Here is a 27,465-nt window from a genome sequence, read left to right as displayed (position 1 = left end):
TCTTTCCAAACAAAGTGATTGCAATCCAGAATGTAACTCCATACTCATCCCATCACGTGATAAAAAAGCGCATGATGATGTCACACCTACATGATCGTGGACTTGTAAGGTTTAAAACTGGCTATACAAAAACAGTAAATTGCTGTAGGTCTTTATTGCATTTGTAACTCACAAAGAGCACTAATATTAATTTCACAACTGAATTAAAACTCCTAATAGGAGTTTTAAGGGTGGAGGTAAAGATATTTGTGAGAAATCTTTTTAATTTAACTTAAAACCATATAACATAGATGAAATTTGATAATATTTTATCATAATGAACAAAACGCTCCACAACATTTACAGTTCAAATGTTTTTAATAGTAACAAAATAACATGAACAGAGAGCCTTAATATCAAATAAACAGTGGACATTTACAACAGTTCCTGAGTTGTTACACAAATCCTTGACACTAATGTTTGAAAGACAGTCTCAACACTGCAGAAACACACTGAACAGTTAATACTGTAAATTGATTTTCAACAAACGGCATCATTGCGTATTTACACTAAGGTATGGTGCGTAATGTAAGAAAATGAAAAGATCAAAAACTGTATGTAATTATGTACATTAAATACTGAGTCAAAACTGGACAATATGTCCTATACTCAGAAAATAATTAGTAAAGCACAGAAGGTCACTTATACACAGAAACAGCACTCTAAAAATCATACTTCACCACCTTTATGGTACATATTGACTCTGCAGCATAGTTGGATATAAGGTATTCAAATTCAAAGGTTACTCTGCACTCATACATACTAGTTATCATCTATTATTATAAGAAAGGCTGATAAATTGTGCCTTAGGAGTCCGAGCTGATCAGCCGTTTACAGTCTGCTGCTTATTGCCTGTTCAACTACAGTATATACAAAAACAGGTTTCAACTCTTCCCCATGTGAAACTTAATCTGAACATGGTTATCTTACCAACGTAGACAATGTAAAGTAATTCTGTAAAACAATTTCAGTGTATTCAGTAAAAAGTTATAAAAGAGGATTTGTCCAAAAACAGTAAAGGAATGTAGCTTCCAGCATCTTTTGTAATGACACCATGAGCCCAATATCAAAATCCACAGCTTTGAAAGGGTTGCTACTAAAAAACAACGGTGAAAAACTGAGTGAAGACAAAAGGTTTTAAAAAATAATGATTTAAATGGAATATGTCACTAACAGAAATGTGTACATTTAAAAAATGCTACAATATTATAAAAACATGAAAGAGTGCTACGAAATGATATTAAAATTACTTTGGCAAGTCGGTTGATTTGAATTTGATGTGCATTAGAGAATAATGTGCCTTGTTTTACACCTCACATTTTCCTACCTGGAGCAACACTGTAGCAAGCTAACCTCAGCAGTTTAATGTCTGTCTTCTTCCACCTCTTCCTCCATCTTGGCTGTCAAATGATGAATGAAGACTTGTGGCGAAAATGCCCCTGTGAAGCATTACAAAAAGATGATGATGATGAACAACATCTTCATTTAAAGATCCTCACCATTTTCACAGTGGAATTTAAAGCTGTGCATGAAGTTTCTTTACCTCGTCTGCATCACCGTATTCAACTCCATTATTCTGTGCTGGCCAGTTGTAGCTGAAATAAACACGAAACATTGGCCATTTTGAACAAATTTCTTAATACCGCCTGGAATCACAGACTAACACAATGTATCAGAGCGGTTCATACTCACTTGTTTTCATTGTGACCTTTTTTGTCAAAACATCCTCGTTTAAGGGAGTGACAGATGGAGGCAGCCAAACAGAAAAACACAACCAACGCACCGAACCCTTTCAAGAAGATCCCAAGGATGTCCACATCATCTGTAACAGGACACAAAGATGATATATTATACTAATAAAAATGTTAACAGTGATTTTATTTATATAGCCCATTTAAAAACAGATGTTTACAAAGTACAAGGCAAAGGCAGGATCTCTGGAAGACAGCATAATGGTTGGTAGTAAGGGTACTTTATTAAGTTCAAATCAAGGCAAGGACAGAAAGCAAAAGATTGACAAGAGTAAATGCATATAATGAATAAAACAGGAATTATAGTTCTGAAAAGCCATTAGAATAAAGCAATGCAATTGGAAAGGGAAAAATATAATTAAAAAATAGTTAATAAATAAAAGATCAGAATGGTTATGACTAAACTTATAAGACTAGAATTTAGGGATAAAATTATAAGACAACATCACATCAAATCATGTCACCTTACATTACATAACATGACAGAAGTTTAAAACAAAATAAGGATAGCAGGGTTAAATGGTATAGGTTTTTTAATGCCTTTGGTACTGACTTTAATCACTGAGTGAAAACATAGTTAATGACACCGACTTCCTATAACCTCGAGTATAAAGCAGGGGCTCCAAAAACTTGCCATTCTAAGGAGATTTTCATAAATAACTTGTATATTATGATGGCAGAAACAAAGTAGAAAATAAACATAAAGCTTTTTTAATTTATCCACCTTATTCCTAGCTGACATGATGCTTTGCGTGAAATGTGGGTGCTGCTTCTGGTCTTTTCCATCTAAATGGGATGTTGCATATTAATGGCATGCTAATCTTGATCATAAGAGTGATTTGGAGTTTAAATATGTTAACATAATCATTTACAACTCAAATGAGAAAAAAAACTATCATTCTTTTTCTGAATACCTAATGTGGAAATGACCTCAGATAACCTATACAGGTATATTTAGCTGACTTTATTAAATACGTATCAGTATTTGCTTGGCAGTAGGGATGACTGTGTTTAGGTAAAGGAGTTTGGACGCAACCTTAAATACTTCAGAGAAGATGTAGAACCCAGTCAGAGGTTTAGTCTTTCTTTATTTAGTTAGTGGGATTTGCTGAAATACTTATTTCACCTACTAGTTCCTCTGTAAATGTGTGAATTATTTTATTATGCATGATTCACTAGGTCAGCTCTTCAGTTTGGTAAATCTTGAATTCAGCATAAACAATCAACATTAAATTAATAAAAAAGATTCACACATCTAAGGCATATAGTCACTGAACAGCTTGTTTGGAACACTGTTGTTAGATACACGTTTTACTTTGTCCTATAATTAGCACCATAAACAGAGCAACAGGTATCGGCCATAACAGAAAATAGAACTTTGCTATAACTCTCAGCTTATAATAACATTCAGCTGGATGCCTGACTTTAAAAAAATGAATTAGTACTTCCCCAATTGTAGACTTATTCCTTTGAAAAACAGCTGCTGTTGGCTAAGTTACTTTAGTAAGTCATTGGTCCAAAGTGTTTTTGTTATTACTGTACCCAAAGTTCCACCTGCATTTGTAGGTACAGTAGATACCCCAGGAATAAGGAGAACTGCTTCTCTTGTTATTCTATCCTTAAATTCAATTTGGCTTTCTTCTGCAACAAACAGCCTGCAGCCTGGTGGTCTTTTTCTGTTACAAACATTTATCCATTTTCAGAGTAGGTAGGTAGGTAGCTGATTTCCAGTGGCACAGCAGCATTATGATATCACTCACTTAATTCTGATTGAAGCATATTGGCTGGTCTCTTATGGCCAACATAACTTGATATAAGAATTTGTGCTTATGAAATATTCAAGCATTCTGAAGCATTAACAGTTAAATCCAGACCACCATGCTTTTCATTTAATTTTATGTTTGCTGTATAAAGCCACTTTTCATATCATATCTTCTACAACTAAAAAAAAAAAACACTTGAACTTGTCAGGGCAGCTGCACCGTTGTCTCTTCTCATCTCCTGAATTCATTACCCTTTTGTGCTCGCTGTCAACTGTGAGGTTGCTTAGTGGTTCAAAATGTCATTTTGCTGTAAAAAAGGTCCTGGGTTCAAAGCTGACGAGGCCAGCTGGGACTTTTCTGTGTGGATGTGCTGATAAAGCAGATTATTTGTCTGTGTTCAGTCTCAAATGTAAGGTCTGAGGATGTATTTCTACCAACCTATAGGCTGGGAATTTTCTGTATGGAGCTGCTTATAAAGCACATTGTCTATGTGTCGCCTCAAATGTAAGTTCTGAGGATCTATTTTTCTATAGGTGATTTATTTCACATCAAAGTTGTTTTTATTTTTTAAATTAATTCCCAATAGAAATCCTAATTGAAGCACGGTGTAGAATCTGGATTACTGCTGTCTTATCATTTTAGATACTTTCAAAGCCCACCTCTCAGTATTTGTAACCAAAGTAGATCACTTTACTTCATTCGTAACATTCAGGCACACTCTACATTTACATGATGTTTAAGTTAATTTTTCGTGTTAATCAGACTAAAACTTAACTTTTAAGATACAAGTGTACCTAGAAAAGCACTTGGAGAGCACAGACCTCCACCATTAGCTCTATCTCCCAATAGTACAGAATCCTTTAAAAAAATTCCTGGATCCAGAAGGTGATCTGGATCATTCCCAAAATCTAATCAGTTCTTCCTTATGCCATTTGTGACATTTCCTGAAAATTTCATGAAAATCCATCCATAACTTTTTGAGTTATGTTGCTAAAAATCTAACTAACAAACTAACTAACAAACCCTGCCGATCACATAACCTCCTTGGCGGAGGTAAATATATTAGTCTGACTGATATCCTAATGAGTTATACATGCTCAAGGCTGGAGCAACACACCTAGGTAGAGCAGCAGAGGGTTGCATCTAAACACATCATCTTGCCCCAAACTTGCCTAGGCCCATATTTAACAGTTTCCAAACCTAGCTGTGACCCAGAAGATGAACGGCATTGATGTGTAGACAAAAAACACTTTAAAATGAGACGACAGACTAAACATGATGATTGCTAGAAGAACAACCACATTTTTATAGGGCAGATAAGGAGATTCAGTTTATGTTGTGTTGGCTGACGTAGTAAAACATATGAAAGACATAGAGAATTGGTCATCAGGAAGAAGATCAAACAGTAACCAACTGAAGAGGCCCATAATGCCACCTTCCAAAGCTGAATCAGACATACTTCCATCAAGTAAGGGATTCTCTGCTTGTACAAAACCTATAAAAAAGTATTCACCCCCTTGGATGTTTTACCCTTTTATTGATTTCATAATATAATCATGGTCAATGTAATTAAGCTTTTTTGACAAAAAAAAAATCTTCACTTCACTACAATCTTTATTGTAAAAGTGAAAACAGATTTCTACAAAGTAATGTCAATTAAATAAAAGTATGTAAGGTAAAATACATGATGCATAAATATTCACCCACTTTAAAGTGACTGACCTAATTCAACAGAGGTCCAGCCAATTGGTGCTAGTAGTCTCATAATTAGTGAAATGGGGATCACCTGAGTGCACTGAATGTGTCTCAAGTGACTGTAGTATAAAGACACCTGTGTCTGGAAGTTTCAGCCACTAGTTAATCATTATCCCTGGCTACAATTACACCATGAAGACAAAAGAACACTCCAAGCAACTCAGAGAAAAGGTTCATTGAAAGTAGAAGTCAGTAACCTTGCAAAGCAGATGGATACGCCTGTTTCCTTGTTTCTCACTGGCAAATCAATCTTGCAAAGCTCCCATCTGAACTGTCTGTGCCCAGTTAGAAAGTGACAGGACCAATCAGCGACGAGGGGCAGTACTTTCGGGTGCAGCCCCAGTCGTGACATAAGCAGGCAGCAACAAGATGCTGGTGCTGTTATGGCAGAAGACATTAGCATGGATGCTGCTAAAGCGCCAGTTTTATCAGAACTTGACAACTTTTCTTCGTTAAAAGAAGAAAAAAAAACAACAGTGAGTTGTTTTCTTTTCAAAAATGACAAAAATCGTGTACTGTCTATAGTTGTCATGGGTCACATTATGCCTCGGCAGCTGCACATGCACACCTTGGTCACGGCTACATCACATGTTTTGTTGCTCTTATTGGCCCGTAAAGATGTGACAGACAGAAAGTTCATCCAATCACACTCTGAGTTTCTTTCAAATCTTCTGCCCTTTCCCAAACGCTTAGTATTGAAAGTTTTCCAGATGGATGTGTGAAACAAATCCATCTGCCGTGTCAGGTTAAGAAGTCAGGGGATGGATACAAAAATTCCAAGGCACTGAACATGCCCTAGAATTCAGTTAAATCCATCATCAAGAAATGGAAGGAATATGGCACATGTGTGACACCTGCCTAGATCAGGCCGTCCTCACAAACTGAGTGACTGTGCAAGAAGGGGACTACTAGAGAGAGAGGCCATCAAGACACCTATGACTGCTCTAAAGGAGTTACAAGCTTTTGCAGCTGAGAAGGGAGAAACTCTGCAAGAACTGTTGCCCGGGTTCTTCACCAGTCAAAGTTTTATCACAAAAACTCAGATGAATCTATTTCCTCAAAAATGTCTCAGAAAGGCTGACTCAGATGTTTGGACACTTACAGACTTCCATAGTTTGAGGCGGGCACTGTGCATGTCCAGCGTCATTCTTTGCCTGGCAGTAATAGTCCCCTGCGTCCTCCTTCCTCACGCTTCGAAATTTCTGAGGAGATATTTTTAGATATACATCAGTGAAATGACATATCGCACTGTCAACAAAATACTAGCAGATGTTTTGCTGTATATACATTTTTCTGGCTTTTTCCAAAGGATGACAGACTTAAACTGTGTTAAAGACTGTCATTAATTGGTTCGTGACAGTTGACTATCGGACATGAGTTTTAACCCCTTTTTTAATACTCTGAAGTAACTCATAACTACACCCACTTGGCTCTCAATGCATAGTGATCCTCCTTTCATATGCCAGTTTTATTTTTAGCGTCTTTGCAGGATATCTTTACACGCATGGCTTAATCCCGCTATAAGTCATACACTGGCTGGATAAGGTTTTATTCAGATTAAGCTGTTCACATTTACATCAGATAAGCTGTCACGTTGTATCATGATGCTAAAGAGTCACATCCTGACTGAGGCAGATTATAATACGGGGGAGCCTTCTGTGTTTCTTACCAGGCCTCCAGTGTCAGGGTTGATGCTGTATGAAGAGTTGACCAGCTTAGGACTGTTTTTTGGGTCCTGGGGAAGCTCCTCGCTGTTGTGGAACCAGCGGTACTGTGGAGCGGGGAAGCCCTCATTTTCCAGACATCGCAGCTCCGTTGATGTTCCAACTGTGACAGCCTCAGGCACACTGCACCTTGGCACTACAGGTTTCACTGCACAAAGACACAAGCACACATCAATACGCTGCAACTACTGACTGCTTTTTTCATTGTTTTTGATTTTGTCATCAAAGCCTAAGCAAAGTTAAAAAGCCTATTCCACAAAAGACAGAGGTTTTTCCTGCACAGAGAAAATGTTGGCGTTTCTTTTAGAGGTTTTATTCAGTACTGACAGATGATCAGAGGCAAGACTTTACTTTGCTTTTGAACATAAACACCATGATCATATTAATGTTTTATTTCATTCAATTACTACATTTTCCCTGAAATGCTGCTTTCTCTTTAGCTTGCTCAATCAGCATTATGATTTCTTATACTGCTTGTGGCAAACTCAAAATAGTGTGCGGACCAGGGGTAGAATAATACACCTTTAAAAAAGGGATACTCAGCACAAAACTTAACTCTTAGTGCCCATCATAGATAGCCTAATAGTAGATTATGGCAGATTATGACTCCAACATCCTACTATCTGCTATGTCTCAAAGTCTAATCCCAAAGTATATAGAGAGATGACATTCATGCCTAGAAAGAGTCCTGGGGCCTCATTAATAAAGCTTGCTTATGCACAAAACAGGACTTGAAAGTGGCGTACGCCACTTTCCACACAAAGGTTGTGATTTATAAACATAAACTTGGCAGGAGAATGTGGGATGGGGGAAACTTGCAGTGCAGATGAGGTGGTGAATTGAAGTCAGTTTCATCTCATACATTTGATGTCATCACATATCAGACTTATAGACCCGCGTAATCATAAACACCCAAGTCTGCAATGTTATAGATGTGTTCCTTTAGTGAGCCATTAGGCCTACTATCGTATGCACAATGTTCATATATCATACTTTCATCTTCAAATGATATAGAGCAGTGATAGCACTGATTGATTAGTATCAATTGTGACAAGGTGTACAACAATCAGTCTAATTGCTGAGTAAGCATATAAACAATGCAGTGACACTTGTGTGTAATGCTGCACAATGGATGCGCTGGCACTGCTGGAAGATCACGCAAATGGTGAGATCAGGATGGAGAGAGACTTAAGGGATCATGAAGATTTCCTGGCCCATGATGATAACTAGCTAATAAGCCGATTTAGATTCCCTAGCGCAGTGCTCTTGGATCTATGTGCTGAACTGGGCCCAGTGTTAGACAGAACCACCCGCCTGAACCACGCCATCCTGGTGCATATACAGGTACTGACCACTCTGGGGTTTCTGGCAACCGGCTCCTAACAGCAGGAATTAGCCGACAGGTATGTGTTTGATATGATTAACAATATGTAATTTTACATTTTCTGTCTAAGCCCCTTTTGGGTATGATATCATACAGTTAAATTCTGGGATATTGCAGCCATCCCTCAGCACAATAATGCCAGCCGTTTTGGATGGCATTATAAACATGACCAGTCAATACACCGGGTTTCCTTACACTGTGGGTGAACAGGCCAACATTAAAAGGCAAATTGCAGCAATGTCCGGTTTCCCAAATGTAATCAGCGCAACTGACTGCACTCACGTTGCTATAAGGGCTCTGAGTGAAAATGAATTTATCTATGTGAACCGAAAAAAATGTGCATACAATCAATGTACAAATTATGTGTACCTCAAACATGGTTTTGAGAAATTTAGTGGCACGGTGGCCTGGATCAACACATGACTCATTCATCCTGACACAGCAGTGTAGGGAACAGACTGCAGATTGCTCTGTGGCACTCACATTATTTACAGCGGTGATGACGTGCTGCCACTCGCTTGTCTTTCTTTCATTAGTAATGCCACTACTGTGACTGCCAAATAAAATAATTTTCCTGGCCTCCACCTCACCCACAAGCACCTCTATTTCGGTCTCCGCAAAATTCCTTTTCCTTGTCATCTCTGCCATGATTGAGCGTAAAATGCCGTCGATCAGCAGGCTTATTTATATGCAAAAACATTCCAGAGGTACTTTGCATTGACCATTCAGGGTAAAATGTGGGTGTGTAGAGGACGGGATGTGAGATGAATCCACCTGCGCAATCTTCCAGGTGGACTGTGATTTATAAAGTGAAAAGTGCTTGCAAGTGTGCGTACGTATGGTTTTATGAATCTGATTATTTTTTTGGTGCACGCCATTTTCAGCTTTTGGGTGCACGTACACTTTTAGTATGGATCCTACGCAATGTTTTATAAATGAGGCCCCTGCTCTGTGCAGTTTGCTCTTGTTTTGCATCTGGATGAGAAGAGAAGCACCTCCACTCTGTCCATCACTGTGCTCTTATGCTGACAGACCATCATTTTATCCCCAATTACCCCTTTTCTACCAAGACTGATAAGGAGCTGGAGCTGATTCAGGGTTGATTCAATTTGAGAACGCCAGAGAACCTCCACTGTTACAACTATGTCAGTATGAATGGCACAGGGAAAAACAACACCATCATCTTGGTCATGTGTAACAGCTCCAGACTGTCTCCATACATGTGGATGAAGTGTTGAGCCTCTGAAAGCTACAGACTTATGAAACCCTTGTTGTAAAACTGTTGGGTCAGTTAAATATAAGGCAATACATATATATTAATAGTTATTAAGAGTTAATGTTAAAGTACAGTTTTAGCAGTTTACAAAGGTTGTTCCACCTGAAATGAAGTGTACCCACCTGTGACTGAAATGAAATGATTTTTATTTTTACTTAAAAAAGATCTACAAACCATTTCACTTGACCATGAGAGTCACCTGGAGTTAAATTGATGATAAAGCATGCTACAGTCTGTTTTAATAACTTAACTTTAAAATAAAATACCCATGATGCACTGGATGCATCACCCTGCCATTTAAAGTGTCAGTAAACCCTCAGCTCAAAGCTAACTCTGCCCACTTCAGACTTTTGAAAAATGCACCAAAAATGGGCTGTTTGGTACTGAGAGGAGGGAAGGGAAAAGGACGGGGCTTTCCAGATGAGGCAGAAGTGACAGTGACGTCCCCTTGCCAGAAAGTGACACAGCGTCTCGCAGCACTGCTGCCTCAGAGCGATCTTAAGAGGTGGAGGATTTTTCCCCTCCAGAGTCCCCTAAAGCAGGCTATAGTGTGGCGGTGGACCATGGTGGTCCTGAGCACTACCTGTCTGGGCCGTTGGCTCCAGCACAGGCGTAACTAAAGCCGGAGCTCTCAGAGCCGTGGCAGTGCAGGTGCAGGAGAGGATGGGAGTGGTCTCTGAATGTTAAATTCAGATAGAGGCGGTATCTCATTCAATCAACATTTGACATTTGCATTTGTATGTTGTTTCCTAGGTAGGGCGGTTAGCATTTCTGTGTTGTTTCCTGGTCAAAGTAGCAGAGAGACTAGATTAACAATGAGGTGTCAGGATTGATCAGAGAACATAGGGGTTCTTATTGAAACACAAGCTGGTACATGGATCCTCTGAGTAGGACATAAAACTCCACTTCCACAATAGGTTTCTATGTCACATAAGCCCCGCCTTTTTAGAAAAGATTTTTTAAAGCAGATTTCTGTTTGAGCTAATTAAAGGCCATAAAATGCATGATAAAGTGTTCCCTACCTCTTTAAGAACTTGCAGATTCCGGCACAAAAGTTTTTCTCACTAACTTTAAAATGAAAAACTTTAATAAAATGTGTTGATTTGAACGATTTTAAACATAAATCATGCCAAAGTATTCTAATTTGATTTTCTTACAATTAAAATACCATTTTAATAGAGTCAATAATATTTTGGCATCTTAAACCCATTTATTGGGGTTTAAGATGCAGAATACATTGATACATGCCATGAATTGATCAACTTTTTTCAAAAGAAAATAACAGATTTGGACAAAATATGCCCATCATGTCATTGACCCATTTAAAGACTTGAATACAAATAGTTTGTTTTTGAGTCATAAAGGGGTTGGTTTGATTCCTGAGCAAAGGAAAGTCCTGAGCAAAGGAAAGTCACTTATAATGTATAGAAAGTCTCTCATAAATGCTGTGGTGCAGTTACCACCACCTCTGATTAGTAGTTGTTCTTTAATGCTACCAGCATACAACTTTTAGATGCTTACAATAAGAGGCTTTGAGCAATGAGGCTGATTTGGATAGTAAGAGGACAAATTTTCCCCAAATGTCTGTACAACAAATCATTTAAATACATCCAAACAGAACCAGAGGTGGGTTTTGCTGGGCAGTGCAGCTTAGCCTGTGGTTAATGTGGTTTGTGAATTATGCTATGTCTTTCTGAATTATTTGCAAAGGTTTAGCTGGCACAAAAGCCATGAAATATTTAGTGAGTCAGGCTCTGAGAGTTCTTATGTTATTATCAACATCATCAGTCTGCCCATCCATCCATCTTTCTAAACCAGCCAGCTATGTAAAACAACAACAACAACAATAACAACAAAAGCAACATCTGTAAGACAAAACTTAGGCCAAAGTTGCACAATCACTTACTACAAGCACTTCAGAGCTTAAGATTAACCCATTTCATAACAGACATTGTCTTAAGACCCTTTTCAAAAAAGCAGGTCTAGACCATAATCTTGCTTGCATTATTCACAGAGATGAATCATTAATCCAACCTGAGCACAGCACTTGGAAACATTTAGCAAAGTAACAGGGGTGAGTGAAACCTTGAGCAGAGCCAGACTAATGTTGTAGAACCATCTGCTGTTATTGTGTAAGGTAATATATTTTTTAAACAGCAATGCTGTTACTGACATGAAACAGGGGTAAAAATTACATCTAAACGTACATAAGTGGGTTATAGGAGGAGGAGCCATTATGTGATTAGTTTGTCATGACAATGTGAAATCTATTCAGGGTTAGCAACATGGCTGTCTGATATAAGGAGCTAATGCCAAACACTGAGATTTCTGGCAGATAAGATAACAGAGAATTATTCTCCTTATTGTAAGCAGATCCAAAATGCTTGTCATCCCCAAGAGGCTCATTCTGAGCCAAGAAAAAAGTATGAAATGTAAAGCTGTTTTTAAAATAACAAATCCATAACAGTATAAACACAATGATTCTTAGATTCCTACTTGCTTAACCAACATACTGTATATGTAAAACAAGATGTGCTGTAAGACCATCAGTCAATCATACAGTAAATCATGTAGCAAATCAGTGTTTGGTAATTTTGAATCCCAGCAGCCCCCTCTCCACAGTACCTCTTACTGCAAGGCTAATAAGTATCTCATCAAAGTCCCTTTGATCATCGATGGCAGCCACCTCACAGCGGTACTCTGCAGTGTCTGACCGGGTGGTGTTGAAGATCAGGATGTTGGCTGGTTCTCTGAGCTGAGCTCTGTGCTCCAAGTCCCCTTCAAAAGAGGAGGAAAAAACGCCTTACAATCGCCCATTCACATACACAGTGCGACTTCACAGCTCAGAAAAGAATTCAATGCCAAGTTCTTTCATTCAGCTACACTTTGTATCCAAATGCTTTGCTCCATTCGTTTTTTTTTTAAAGGGAAAGTTTCCAGGCCGTTTACCTGCTATCTTGTTTTGAAAGTATACATAGCTGGGGACACCGTTCTTAATCTTCTTCCACTCAATCCTCGGGTTGTTTGTGGAGATGGACTCTATTAAGCAGGTCAGTTCAATGGCTGTGAAGAAAACAGAATGCATTAGAGCAGGAGGCAGGCGTCCCAAATCATGAAAGAGGAAAGCTACTTTGGCTTAAACAGGTTGAAATGGTTTCATTTTCCCTGCAACTCACGCTCAAACTCATTTGCCCAAACAATCTTGTCCGTGGTTCGGAGGATTACCCCGAGTGATGATGGAATGTGACCTGCAGAGGGGAAAAAAAAGAAAAACAGGAAGATGCTAAATGCTGAGTAACCCTGATGGCACACACAAGCTTTTTTCATTAGCAGACATTATCAGCTGGGCAGGATGCCTAATAAACAGTGGATTAGAGTGATTAAATATAGGGAGAGCGAGAGTCTTGGGATCTGATTTAGACTTATTAATTGCTTCCTATTTCTGAGTGGAGAAGATTAACACCTGAAGGCAAAATGTGTACATTTAAACATGTGTTTTTAGTGAACAGGAGTTTTGAAACTATGAAATAGTTCCTGAGAAGGCTCAAGAATTTGGTTTGGTTCTTTTATGGCTGTTAATTAGGCATTAATTTGATAGAAGATGACAGATGGAAAGAGAGGCTCTCGAGGTTAAGTTTCTACAATAAAAATGTTAATAGAGGAGTGTCGTAAATATGAGGGCAGTTAGACACTTTTATAGTGTTGGCTGTCCTCCATTGCGCTGCATTTTAAGTGAAACTCTGCATGAGGTAAAAGTGCTGACTTTCAGCTTTTTGTGCGAGGATGTTTTCACACCCTGGAGAGCAAGTGTAGGAGGACTTTGATAGATCATCCCTCCAGTTTTAGGACAATGCAGCAGCAGGACAATAATCATGAGCATACAAACAAGGCAACTGAGAAGCTTTTTGAGGCCAAAGTCAATCAGCTGAACCGAGTCCAACTGAGATTTTGTTTTTAATTACTAAGGACCAGAAGAGAAGGCAAAAAGCTCCCGAAACAAGTCAAATCTCAAGATGGGACGGCAGCTGAGTCAAACAAGATTTCCAAATTATTCATGATGGCTTCATTCGAGTGTGCTAGTTCAGATGTGATGACGGGGACAATGCTTTCAGACACTTAAACAAATGTGACCTTAGAACATGAGCGTCTGTGTCACTAGTTGACAAGACCCCCACAAGTGTTTGGGTGACAATTTCCCTCGGAGGAGCTGGTGGAGTTGGTCAACGTTGGAGTTTGTGTCACTCATATGAGCCTTGTTTCTGTCTCTAGCAAATAATTTAGCAAGCCCTCAAACATAACAAGAAATCCCTCTATTTAATTTTTTCAAAGGACTCCGTCGCTACATTGTGACACTAATTTGCACTGAGGTTTACAAAATGAATAAATTATCACAATCTCTGCACAAAACAAATCAGGAGCACAGAAATAACTTAGCAGTGGGAATGCACTTAAATGCGAAGCATATTTAATCATCATCTTGGTTTCCCCACAGGCACAAACACATGAAATATACTTATTTTAAGTTGCTTTGCTTGAGTGCACTCCTTTAAGCAATCAGTGTTATTTTGTAAATGTCAGATTTTAATGGCAACAGGCATAATTCACAAATTCTGTCAGATTTGGGCCAGCAGAATGCCAGTTTAAGCGGAAAACAAGCGAGCATAGAGCGAAGGGTACACAGCGACAAATTAAGGAACATGAAAATCCCAATTTTAATCTTGCACGTTATTCCACCGTTCGTCTGCTTTGAAATGCTGAGGACAAATATGCATCTTTCCACCTTCCAGATGAAGCCTATAGTCAGCCTTGTGTGTGTGCCAACTCCAAATGCAATAATTACAGAGTACATGTCATGTGCGACTAACAGCACCCCTGCTGAGTAATGAAGATGTTCACGCTCCCACTGGAGCCACTACAAAGAGTTGAAATTAGATAATAACAATTATCTGAGCAGGCCTTGAATACTGCAAGACCTCCCCTCCTTTTCAGCCTGAGGCGCTGTGACTAACTCTGAGGCATATTTATTTACGGAGGCCTTGTAACACACGAGTGACCCTGAGATGTACAGTAGAGCATATAGATGACGCTGGGCCCTGATGAATATGATGAAAACATGGCTCCTGCTAAAGCATCCGGTCATACAGACACAGCTGCGGACAGTGATGAGATCTGACTCCCAGGTCTCAGCTTCCGTCCCTGTTGCTGACTTTCCCACCCTGTACATCAGAAGCTATTTTTAGCCCAGCTGTGACTGGACATCCTGAGAGACATGAAGAGAGCTCGTCCAACAAATAATCACATCCCTCTGCATATGCATGTTCAGTACTGAGCGTCCAGGATTAAAACTTTCTCTTTGAACTGCATGGAGGCGTGCAGAGTCGTGGGCTGAATTCGGTCTCTCATTTTGCAAGTTTATATGAAGAAAATGAGGCTTTAAAATGTTAGAAAGTTGAAGAATCTGACAAGCAGGCGACACTTAACAAAAAACAAGTTAAACTCCAATCATCTGAGGAATTACAACATAGCAACTCGTTCTTCTATTGCTAATTTAATAAAGTTTATGTTTTGTCCCCTCTGTATCACTGATAAAAAGGTTCTTTGGGCGACCCTTGTTGCACAACTTCTCTCCAAACTTTTTCACAATAAAGAAAAAATTCCTTTCAAAGCCTTTTGAGACTTTTGAGATGCTTCTGAGAGTAAAAACTAGGCCGTGGGAAAGAATAACCGAGGTCAATTAACAAGACAATGTCTAACTCATAACTAATACCAGCTTAGGACAATAGAATTCACAAACAATGCCCTCCCCCGCCTCCCTGGTGACACACATGTAGGCTGAGGAGATGACAATATTTTTGAATGATGAAAATAATCTCAGCGCTTGCTGGAAAGCGAACACAGGCCGGTTTTTAATCCCTGTGTTATTGTAATGCAAAGACAAAGTAGGTCTATAGTCTGTTCTGAGAGAAATGTGCTCCTCAATAGCCACATTCTGAAAATCCTCTTTCGCGCTAAATATGAAAACAACTACCCATTCCCATCCCTGCGACAAAACAGAAATGTTCCAGTGAATCTATAAAAAGCCCTTTTCCCAGACATTCCAGTGCAGCTGCTGCAAATATGCTGAAGGCAGAGTTAGCTGGAAGCGACATGGAGAGACTCGAGGACCACTGGGACTGACAGCATAATGGAGTGACTGTGTAATAACAACTAATCACTCCACTAGATTAGTAAGAGACAGTCATGTTGTCAGAAGGACTTGAGGGAAATTTAAGAAAGGGACACGTGAACTGTGTTTTTACCCCGACACTGCAGGAGAGAAACACTGACATATGATGAAGCCTGAGCGGGTTTAACCTCTGCAGTCCCGCTGTCCCAATAATGCAGCACAAACACAGAATGTGCACAATGCATCAGGGATAAAAATGCACAAAAGCATCTACAATATCATACCAATACTAGTTTGTGATAAAGCCCTCTAAGAAATGATGATCAGTCGTTATTTGTCGTTGTTTTTACACAAATATATAAATGATCATCTGGTTCCAGCATCTTTTATCCCTCTAAAATGACTGCAATCTGAATATTAATTGGTTTATAGTAAGCATCCATGGTTTCTTGTCAAATAAAACTGATATTTCAACAAATAAACATTTGGAAATTTATTCTTAGTTCCATGCATCTTCAGAAACTAGCAAGAAACAAGGTTATTAGAGGATTTTTCTAACAGGGTAGCTTTTATAAGGAAAAACTGGAGGAACCAAGATGACAAGGGAATAACATAATCTCTCTCCAACATCAGAACCAAAAGAATAAAAGTAAAAACATTCATTTTGTCTTAATTTACGCAAAGTAATTCAAATTTATGTGGCAAGTTGTATGGTGCATGAATTTAACGGCTGATTAATATTCATATTTTGAATCTTTGGACAGTGTAAAGCTCAAGGGCAGAATTCAGGACTATTGTAATACCACTAATAGTCTAAAAACTTGAATTTAGATCATTTTTCTCACTGCTGTTGTAGTGATTCAATCCTGCACTTCTGTGCCAAAACACACTGTCATGAACATTACAAAAGAAGCTTTTGCCTGTCAGCCATTTGATTCACACTTGCAAAGAGTACATGGTTGAAAAGTCCATCACTCACTGATGCAAAAAAGCCATTTGGAAATCACCCACTTCACTGCCAGTTTCCACCCAGCAGCAGGGTGACCTCACACCGAGCGCACACCAGGGTGGATGCAACAACGGATCAGCTGCATTGATTTGCACTGAAGCTCCAGCTGTTGTTGGTCAGTGGATCAAGATGAGGCATGTCCTTCTCCAGCACGTCTGACAATTAATTTTCAGCTCGTGCCCTCGACCTGCCACAGTAATAACACTCCTCCACCAGCATCCATCAGCATGTGATCACCCAAAGGTCAGCACGCACTCAAATCCAACACTTGGATAAGACTCAAACTGCATCTCAACTTGCTCGTATGAACTCGCCTCACATTACATTTTAATGCATGGCTCTGTTTGATGCTGCATGCACAAAACAAACAGCACATGCGTGTTATGTGAGATGCTCGCGCTGGCCTGTGATTTCTGGTACCCTTCATCTCGGGGCTGACATGACTGGTCCCCCCTACCATGTGGTTGCCCTTTAATGTCGCCTAAAGTAACATCTATTGCTTTGTTTCATTCTTAAAATTTCATCATTATTATCAGCCAGGGACAAACACATACACAAGCTAATGTCGAAGCTTGGTGTCATGTTTCTAGAAGAATGTAGAGAGACTTAAGGCTAACAGCGCTTTTCTACGGTGTTGTGAATGTTAGCAAACGGTGGCATAAATTCAGCTGTTAAGACGTGAAAGATGCTCCTACAACTACGTCATTTTCCAGGTTCGCCTCGCGCAACAGCAACGTAAGGACGAAACGAAACCCAAAGAAACGAAATGAATACACTAATAATAAAAAATAACCCCCCTTCAACGCTTTAATACCTTACGCTTTCTTGATAAATCTCAATCTGTTTGTGTCAAGCTAACGTCTGGTGCACCGTTAGCATTGCCAGATCCGTCACAGCTGCATATTTAACTAACGGTCGCCGTGTTTCGTTCAGCGCAGCAACGCTCTGGTAATTACGGCATCTGAGGGGAAAGGAGAAAATAAATAACTTACCCAGGCTGCTGTAGAGAATAAGACACGCTATGAGTCGCACAATCGCCATCTTGCAGCTGTAATTTATGGGTTACAGTAGCTCACACTCAGCACCTCTGAGAGGTATGAGGATGGGGGCAGAACAGACTGGTGGATGTTGCCATCGACGAGTTTCCATAGCTACAAGGGCTGACCGTGTTGTCGCCCTCAACGTGGTCTGACAGGAGAAAGGCGGTGCCAAATTCTACTCCTCCTCCATAACAATATGACCCAAGTGAAAATATTGGGAGCTGAAGTACAATTATCAAACTGCAAAAGAAACTTTTAATTATTTCTACAACTTTTTAACATCTAGGTTACTAAACATTTATTGAAAGTGCTAAACTTGCTCTGTGAGAGGACAGTGTGAGTCACTTGTAGCAAATTAATCAGACTTTTTTCAAATAATAGTTTATACAATTGTTTATGCTTTGGAGCATTGGTTTCTTAAGTGGTGGATGGGGACCCCAAAGTGGGTCATGGAGCTCTCTCCAGAGGGTCACAGTGTGAGAATTGTGGTACATCCATGGACAATTATAGTGACACAATTAATTAAGGAATAAACCCCAACATTATGTGCATGAGTATTATTAAGACAATGTTATTCCCCTCTCCATTTGCAGGTCTCTACAATGTCGTGTGTGACCAATCAGCATCAAGGTGTTAGCTACAGATGGGATTAAGTTGTGAGGTGGCAGAGGTGGACCATATTTCTTTATGAAATAAAGAGCAAAGAACAGCACAGAAATCTTTAAATGATGGGAAGTGTGTTTTCACTCTCCTGCAGACCTGCCTTAGCATGAGATTGCAGTTTTTACAGTTACACTATAGCGCAAGCCTGTATAGCTGAAGAGAGGCTGGAAATATGAGGAGAGAGTGTGAGGGGAAGACATGCTCAAACCAGTGCCTTGAATGGGATTTGAGCCTGCAACCAGTGCATCGAGGTTTGTAGTCTCTGTATGTGGACAACTGCTCTACCAGCTGAGCTATCCATGCAACAGTGATCCATGATGTTGAATTAATTTTTGGATTTCTGAATTATTGTGAGAGAGGGGCATCTTCTTTCGAGTGATCAAAAGGTGTCTGCCCTAAATAACAGAAAGATCTTTTCCCCACGGCGTCCAGACTCTTGTGGTGGAAGTGTTGGCTGATTGATGCAATCTGAGGCCGATGGAGTGAAGAAGGTGACATGCTGCAAGGACAGGTGTAAACCAGAAGATGGCCGGTGATGATGTCTTGATAGATGTGATCAGTTGATGTACAGCTGATGAAAATGGGAAAATGAGTGAGCATGGGTGGAGGAATGCATGAAACAGTATGCCAATGATTGATTGAACCAGCATGTAGAATATAGTCTTCCTGCTTAAGCCTAAACTACCGCTGGATTAAAAGAAAAAGATGAAAATAACAAAAAAGAAATGATAAGAACACAACATGCTATTGCACAACCAATACAGCCTTAAGAAACATATTTTATTTAAAATGTATAATAGAATAGCAGTGTTTTCATAATCATGCCACTCCATCAGCGGGGCCAGATTGTTGATGAATTATCTGACATTCTGCTTAAACAAATTTGAACCCATGAAAACATGTGTTAAAGTCATAACTGTACTCTTTTTCTAGGACTTTGCCTTCACTCTTTTTGTCCTGCTTTATTAAGAAAATGAACGCCTTTCTTACATATGAGGCCTGCACAACCTGTAGCAACTTATCCTCATGTTTTGTTGCTATTTCCAACTTCCCTTCCATTCTGTCTCTTTCTGCTCCTGTACCTCTGACTGAACAAACAGTACAATACTTTCCACAATGCTTGCTTGACGTCCAAGCAAGCTAGGTCCTGTTTACTGGCATGAAATACTGTGCTATCTTGATGTTATCTTTAGAACATTTTAATAGGATGACTAACCTTTCAAAGTTAAAAGATTGGCCGGATTCCATGTCTTTCATCAGGCAGATCCATCCTGCAAAGTTTTAATCCACATTTGGGTCTGAGAATGAATGGTACCATCAGAGTAGAATGAGATGGTTGCCATGGACGGGGTTTGGTTATACATGCAAGCTGGTAAACAATGGTGATTAGCAGGCCTGCCCACAGAGTTGGCTGGGCCCCTGACAAACCCAGAGAATAGCCCCTCACCAGCTGTAATTTATTGATAGTCTCAATGTATGTGTGTTGGATCAGTAGCATTGGTGCCAGCATTCTGGCGCTGAAAAGTGTGGCAAGCTATTATTAGGCTTGGATGTTGAAATGAAAGATTTGTGCCACATTTTGACCCCTTTTAACCACTATTTAACCATTTTTGACACATTTGATCCCCTTTTCATCACCCCCACATTTTTGCTACTTTGAACATATTTTTGCCACTTTTTACCCATTTTTACCACCACTTTAAACACATTTTAATTTTGTTTTAAGATAAGGGGATAACATTTTGAAGAAGGCAATATGCTGTGGCAAAAATAAGATATTTGTTGCAATGATAAGAGTGGTTATTATTGAGGTAAAAAACAAACAAAAAAAAAAGCTCACGTTAAATGTTTTACTCCCTATGCCTGCGCATTCCCACTATTGTTGCTCTGATTGGCCTGTAATCACCTTTCCCAATCATCCTCTGAGTTATTTCAAAGGTTCTGCCTTTCCTAAACATAGACTAAGGACTGCTGCCCAGGTGGATGTGAAAAACGGTCATGTGCATAAGTTTTAGGCATATAAGCTGCTAAGGATTCAGCACAGGGCCGTTGTGCCACCCATTACTTGGGACTCTGCGTGTGGTGGTGAGGGGCACACGACATCTCTTTTGTCCACGTTGTTTCACACCTTGTAATACACCAGAGACCACCAGCAGTTTTTGGGTCCTTAGGGCATCCACAGAATGACCAGGGGCTCATAGTAACACAACCACTCAATAGTGGAGTTGACACAAGCACCTGAGGCTGTCCTGCAACAGATTATTTTCCCATGCCACTGGTAATATGCAAAGGCATCCAGAGCTCGACCAGGGTTGTGTCAATCCTTCTTTCTCTCTCCAAATTAAATCATGAATCAAGGCCTATCTTGGTATAAATATAAACTAAGTAAGATTTTTAATGCGGTTCCGGAACTAACTCACATACTGTACTTCTAATCAATCTACTTAATGTAAGGATTTAAAGTGTACTGTCCCAGGACAACTGAAGGAGCAGCATCTCTGCTGACCATTGCATCTTTAGTTTCCCATTAGCTGAACATGTTAGGGAAAAAAATCAATGTGTGGGAGGATTAGGTCAAAGTACAGATGAAAACAAAGTGTCGAAAACCTCATACCAATTAAAAATAAGTAACATGGATTACCTTGGATAAATAGCCAGCAGACTCACAAAAGGCCTCATTAACCAATGTCTTTCTAAGATATTCTCTAGAGAATTTCCAAGAGAAAACTGTGACATTCATAACACCTTCTTAACCTGCTGAATTGTTTGCACCTGTGTTCTTAAGTTGATGAATGGCAGGTGCTCATAAGCTGGAAATGTTCATGCTTCGACTGATTAGCCTAGAGGAACAATCATTTTATGCCTATATAAGGAAATATAAGGGCAGTGTGCAAACACAGACAGCACGCAGGAGTGAGAAGAGAGGGGGAAAAGCAATATTTCAGAGTTGTCCAAATGAAAATAACTCATATAAACAATTACAACACTTCAATAGTTCTAAAGTGGATGAGTCCTACGCCAAATGACACCAAAAGAGGAATATTTAATCATATTTTAGCACCAGCTATTACATTCATAATACAGACATATTTGTTGGATGAAATCAGTTCAGACAGGGACATATTTCTGCATAAGAACGGTTGGTGAATGAGGCCTAAAGATTGTTAAGCTATGAGCCTTCTATACAATAGATGGTGTAGTACTATCATAAAACAATGGATCAAGTTATATCACAGAATAAACTGTTACTCCATGTCTAGAAGACAAATTGTTTTATTGTGTTGTTTATATTTTTTGCTGGAAAGAGAATAAGTCATCAGTGTGAGAAAAAAAAAAAAAAAAAAAACCTGAATGAAATGTGACTATCAGTTGGCAAAATCTGACTGGACAGATCTGAGAGGTCTATCCTCGCAATCTAATGTTCAAATGTTGAACAAAAAGTTTGTCAGAAGCTCCACCATTTCAAACATGATAAAGTTTCATTTTAAAAGGTATGCATTATTCAGGCCACATTTATTGAAGACATTGTGGTTTGCAAAGATGTTAACAGAACTGCTGCAACAGCATTATATTGTTATTTCTGATTTTTTCTTTACCTTATTCAAATATTTAAGGATAAGGATAAACTCAAATGTCCCCAGAGAGAAATATGCCTGAAAATCAACAATAAAATAAAGCACAAGATGGGCATTTCAAGAGCTGCATCATAACGGAGATACCTTTAAATAATCTGCTCCAGTAGCAAAGGGAACAACCCTGTATGACCTCAGTGATACACATGCAATATAACAATAATCGTTCTAGTTACATACTGTTTAACCATCACTGTATATTAAAATCCTAATCTCACCTACCTATGACCTTTATAGGTTTATTCAGGATTTCAATGTTGACTGCCTGATGAAAATGACATCAAAATAATTGTCAATTGATTTTCTGTCAATCAATCAATAAATAAATAAAGTAACAGTATGAAACCATGTATTATTGAAAAAAGTACATTTCATTTGTTTTCCATTATTCCAGGACACACTCCAGACAGATGCTGTTGTCATAGTAAGATGATGACCCACACCCTCTAGTGGTGATGTGTGGGTATAGGCTTTAAAGGATCATTCCACTGATTTTGTCTATTACTAATCACATACTAACTCACCAACACTTGTTAATGTTTTATAACACTAAAAAAACAATATAAATGTCCCTTTTTTACATTATATATTTATACACTGAAGCACCATTATTACAAAGTGATAATTTAGTATCAATATCAATAAATGATCAGCAGCCACACCAGATTGAGACTAAAACAGTTATCCATTCTTCAGTGCAATAGTCACTCTGGAGGCTATCATATAATCCCCAAACTCACAGTGACAACTCAGTATTGTACTGCAGCCTTACAAAGCTCAATGATTATCTAGGATTTAATGCCTTGTTCAGTTTAAAAACTTTAGAAACACTACCATTATCCTTTGATAGTGAATATGAATGAATATAGTTTATTGAAAAGACATCAGAATGGCAGTTGTTTCCTCAGACAGAAGATAATTGAGCTGGTCTTCGTTTCTTACAAGTGTTAGTTGGCCCATAACGTCCTGGATTGCAAACAAGCTCAGTCTTCTATTTCAGCAGTTCCCAAACTTCTCAGCCTGTAACTCCCTAAATAAGAGTGCCAGAGACAGGGTAGCCCACTGTCCCTGGAGGGAGTTAAAGTATAGTTTCACATAGCCATGCTTATTCAAGAACAGTCATGAGCAGTGGGGAGGATTTTTATAACCATTGCTTTTGTTTCAGTATTAATTGCATCTGATGATATGGCTTCATTTTAAATTGCAATTATTTAATTTAGACAATTTTATAATAATGGGTGAAATATGCAAGGTCTCTAGAGACCCCCCTTTCACTGTCTGACATCTGAATCTGTTGGACACCATCATTTCTGTGTTCTTACAAGACTAAACAACTCTTAGCAATTTATGTCAGAGGATACTGAACTTTCTAAAACCATATTCTGCCAATATCCAACATGCCAATGCCCCATATAGAGAAAATTATTTGGCCACACCTGTTGATTATTGAATTCAGGGGTTCCAATCAGACCTGTTGTCACAGGTGTATAGAAACAAGCACCTAGCCATACAGTCTCCATTTGCAAACATTGGGGATACAAAATAGGTTGTTCTGAAGAGCTCAGTGACTTCAAGCATGGTACTGTGATGGATGCCAACTTTGCAATGGGACGGTCTCAGTTGAATTTCATCCCCGCTGGTTATTCCCTGTTCAACTGTAAGCAATATTAGAAAGTAGAAGCTACTAGGAACAACATCAGTTCAAATATAAAGGACTATAAAGACATGATTTGATTAGTTCTGTGTGGTGCAACTTGACTGGCCTGCAAAGAGGCCTGACCTCAACCCCATCAAGCACCTTTGGGATGAACTGGAACGAAGATTGCGAGCCAGGCCTTCTGGTCCAACATCAGCGCCTGACTTCATAAATGGTCTACAGAATAAACTGGCACAAATTCCCACAGAGTTAGGCGGCTGAATGCCTTTATCCATATTGTGTATATCTGATCTGTGGCCCCTTTCCTGCATGTCATTCCCCATTCTCTATCCTTGGTTTCTCATCCTATCCACTGTCCAACAATAGCAAAAAAAGCCTCAAATTTAACCTTAAAATTTAAGGAATATGGACGAACAAAGAAAAGACTTCAACCAACAAAGGTCTGTTGGTCCTGCCTAAAATTCAACAAACTTATATGTACATATGACCAATTCTTACAGCCAATACAATGTGTTTAAAAATAAAATTTAATTGCTGCAGAGATTTTCATATCTGCTGATACAGTTAAGCCAATATCTGCTGATACTGATATAATGCTGATATTTTTTAAAACTACTGAAATTTAATTGTTCTCATTTGGAAAATTATTTCATTGATAATACCCAGCCATCCATCCATCGAAGGTAGGCATGTATGAAAAAACAACAACAAACAAACAAACAAAAAGCATCACCTGTAAGACAGAACTGGGGGCAAAGCTGGCACAGACACACACTACAAGGGCATCAAGGTTGAAGATGGACCTCAAGCAGACAGGAAATGCCTGAACGTCATAGTGTCAGGCACCCATCATCAAAGTCAACACCTGTTTGTGATCACTTGCTGATCTTAATCATGTACACCAACATTCTGACATCACCAACCATCTGAAATGAAATCTATCCAGTATTAAGCAACAATTAGAATATCTTATATAACAAAATAAAACCAGCTTAGAGCTGTGTAGGTAGGTTTGCTGATAACAAAGCAACTATTTTAAGATTATTTTCATGACTTGCTGTTTGCATTGCTTTTTATCAGTAACCTTGTTTGTTCTCACAAGTAACCAGCAGGTGGCAGTGTTAAACCAGACTTCACTGCAGGTGTCCCACTAACACACATGCACATATACATATGCACACAAATACAGATTCAGATTGAAGTCTTTAACTGTGTAAGAAGGGCAAAACACTTTACCTACCTGCTTGTTACCTGCTTTGAACACATCTTCTCCTTTGTTGCATTGTTACTGGTATTGCACATGTTGCTAGGTGATAGTTTCTCTCTTGCAAAGCGTCTTCTTGCCCTTTGTTGCATCTCATAGAGAGTGGTACATTTCTAATTGTTTCACCGCTGAAGCAATTCAAGGAAGGGCTACATCAGTTTGTAATATTTTTTTCAGTGCAGAACAAGAAGCTTGTTTACACAACTCTTTTAAATGCAAGAACATTTGCAGTACAGTGTAATCATACGCAAAGAGAGGGTTTCAGCCTGTTCATACATTAGTCAATTGAGGTAAATCTCATTGTGAGCCAAACTAGTGACACCACTACTCTATCAGACTGAGTCATATTACAAGTGCTGCTCATAGAAACCTTCATTTCCTGTCGTATGAACGAGGTGGTTTGTCTGTGCCTCCTGAATGCATCATTTACAATGTATATCACCCACAATATGAGGAACTCACACTGCAGTTAGTTTCAAATTTAATATCCACACTCGTCAATCTACTCTGAACCCCCCTGAGTTTCTGTTCCTGTAAGCCTGACAGACAGGTCTAACACCAGCTCAGCTGTTTAAGGTGTGCACTGTGTTGGAATAAGCACAGGATATGAAAGTATATCAGCAGGCATTATTATGCAAAACGCACTGTGAAATGAAACAGCAAATTTTCTTTTGCATGAAAGAAGATTTACACACTCAGGTGCTGCAGGCTGAACAAATGAAATAAGTTTGTGTTTTGATATTCTTTCTAATAAGCCTCAACATCTACGATATGTTACCACTGTAATATAGTGCTAATAAAACAAACTGATGGTGGGCTGCTATCATGCAACATGTAGACAAAGGCCAAGTAAAGAAGAAAAGAAGGTGATTGTTTTGGAAGTTTTTTTTAAGGGAATACACTAGAGGCATGAATCTGTAAATTTGTCATGATCTGGTTCAGAATTTTTTTTTTTTTTTCAATTTAAAGTCAATTTCACTTCACCACAGGGAATCTGATTGTTACAAAGTTTGCCTTATTTTAGGATCTAGTGCAAACTGCAATGACTAGAAAGCTGCATGTTTGACACTGACAAACTTAAAGACCCTGTAAAGTGAACATCGATCCGTATTTAGGTTTACTGTATGACAGGTCACTGTGTTATGAACCCCCAAGTCAAATGTCAGTCAAATAAAACATCTCTAAGTTTATAAAATTAAGCGTCAAAATCATGAAAAATGAGGCAGTAATATGGAGTCGGTCAACCTTCAATAACAGCATCCAGTCTTCTTGAAAGGCTTACCACAAGATATTTTTGTAGGAATTTGTGCCCATTCATTCTGTAGAGCCGGGCTATTCAATTAGAAATTCAACTGGGCCAAATTTCAAAATCAAGAAATGTAGCCGGGCACATGTTCGGTGCCCAGTAAGCAGTTGGTAATGTCGAATTTCGAACGATTACAGATCAATTTGATGCAAAATATGCACTTTTTATTCTTTGTCTTCCTTTTAAATTTGGCAACATGACCAAAATTAAATTTGCACAGTTGTAGCTACAGTTGAAAAGGACATGTGTTATACTCGGTATCTTGGGGCTACTTCTGTCAGCATCGCAGTACATTGTAGGTAGACTGTTGCTAGGCTGCACGGATTGTTGCATTCACAGTCTGAAATACTGTGGGAATTTATGAAAAATTGTGAAACAGGTTGCCCTCTGCATCTCTGGCATGACCACAGCCTCGGCCACTTGGAGGTTGGTTCTGGGCCGCGTGTGGCCCCAAGGCCGCTAAATGAATTGGCCTGCTGCAGAGCATTTATGAACTCAGGCACGGATGTTGGACAAGAAGACCAGGCTCGAATCTCCCAAAGGTGCTTGATGGGGATGAGGTCAGGGCTCTGCAGGCCAGTCAAGTTCTTTCACTTAAAACACATCAAACCATGTCTATATAGTCCTTGCACTGGGGCACAGTCATGTTGGAATAGAAAAAGGCCTTCCACAAACTGTTGCCTCAATGTTGGAAGCGTAGCATTGTCCAAAATGTCTTGGTATGCTGAAGCATTAAGATGGACTTCACTGGAGATAAGGGGTCTAGCCCAAACCCTGAAAAACAGCCCCATACCATTATACCTCCTCCAACAAACTTCACAATTGGCACAAAGCAGTCAGTCAGGTAATGTTCTTCCAGCATCTGCCAAACCCATGCTCTCCCATCTGACTGATGGAAAAGCATGATCCATTACTCCACAGAACACATTTCCAATGCTCCACAGTCCACTGTCAGTGGGCTTTACACCACTCCACTGGACACTTTGCATTGGACTTGGTGATGTGAGGCTTGCATGCAGCTGTTTGGCCATGGGAA

General features: G+C 39.2%; 1 protein-coding gene across 1 annotated transcript; it reads right to left on the bottom strand.

Annotated features, from left to right (window-relative positions):
* Positions 1 to 351: 351 nt before the first annotated feature.
* On the bottom strand, positions 352 to 18,003 carry jam3a (junctional adhesion molecule 3a). The gene is made up of 9 exons (XM_041808585.1): positions 17,860 to 18,003; positions 12,869 to 12,940; positions 12,642 to 12,755; positions 12,318 to 12,470; positions 6,978 to 7,180; positions 6,411 to 6,510; positions 1,732 to 1,861; positions 1,583 to 1,634; positions 352 to 1,478 (listed from the first exon to the last, which is right to left on the bottom strand). Exons 1-9 carry the CDS (start codon positions 17,906 to 17,908, stop codon positions 1,443 to 1,445), a joined length of 909 nt encoding a protein of 302 aa, XP_041664519.1. The 5' UTR covers positions 17,909 to 18,003; the 3' UTR covers positions 352 to 1,442.
* Positions 18,004 to 27,465: the final 9,462 nt, after the last annotated feature.

Source organism: Cheilinus undulatus, linkage group 2 (genome assembly GCF_018320785.1).
Source record: "Cheilinus undulatus linkage group 2, ASM1832078v1, whole genome shotgun sequence".
NCBI classification, from domain to species: Eukaryota; Metazoa; Chordata; class Actinopteri; order Labriformes; family Labridae; genus Cheilinus; species Cheilinus undulatus.
Note: the sequence above shows the minus strand (reverse complement) of the source record. Positions and strands in the feature narration are given on the sequence as shown.

Coding starts and splice junctions, on each gene's coding strand:
- jam3a (XM_041808585.1), bottom strand. CDS start 17,908: ATGGCGATTGTGCGACTCATAGCGTGTCTTATTCTCTACAGCAGCCTG. Junction 1,862..6,410: donor GCCTCAAACTATGGAAGTCT/GTAAGTGTCCAA, acceptor GTCCTGTTACAG/ATGATGTGGACATCCTTGGG. Junction 1,479..1,582: donor AATACGGTGATGCAGACGAG/GTAAAGAAACTT, acceptor AATGCTTCACAG/GGGCATTTTCGCCACAAGTC.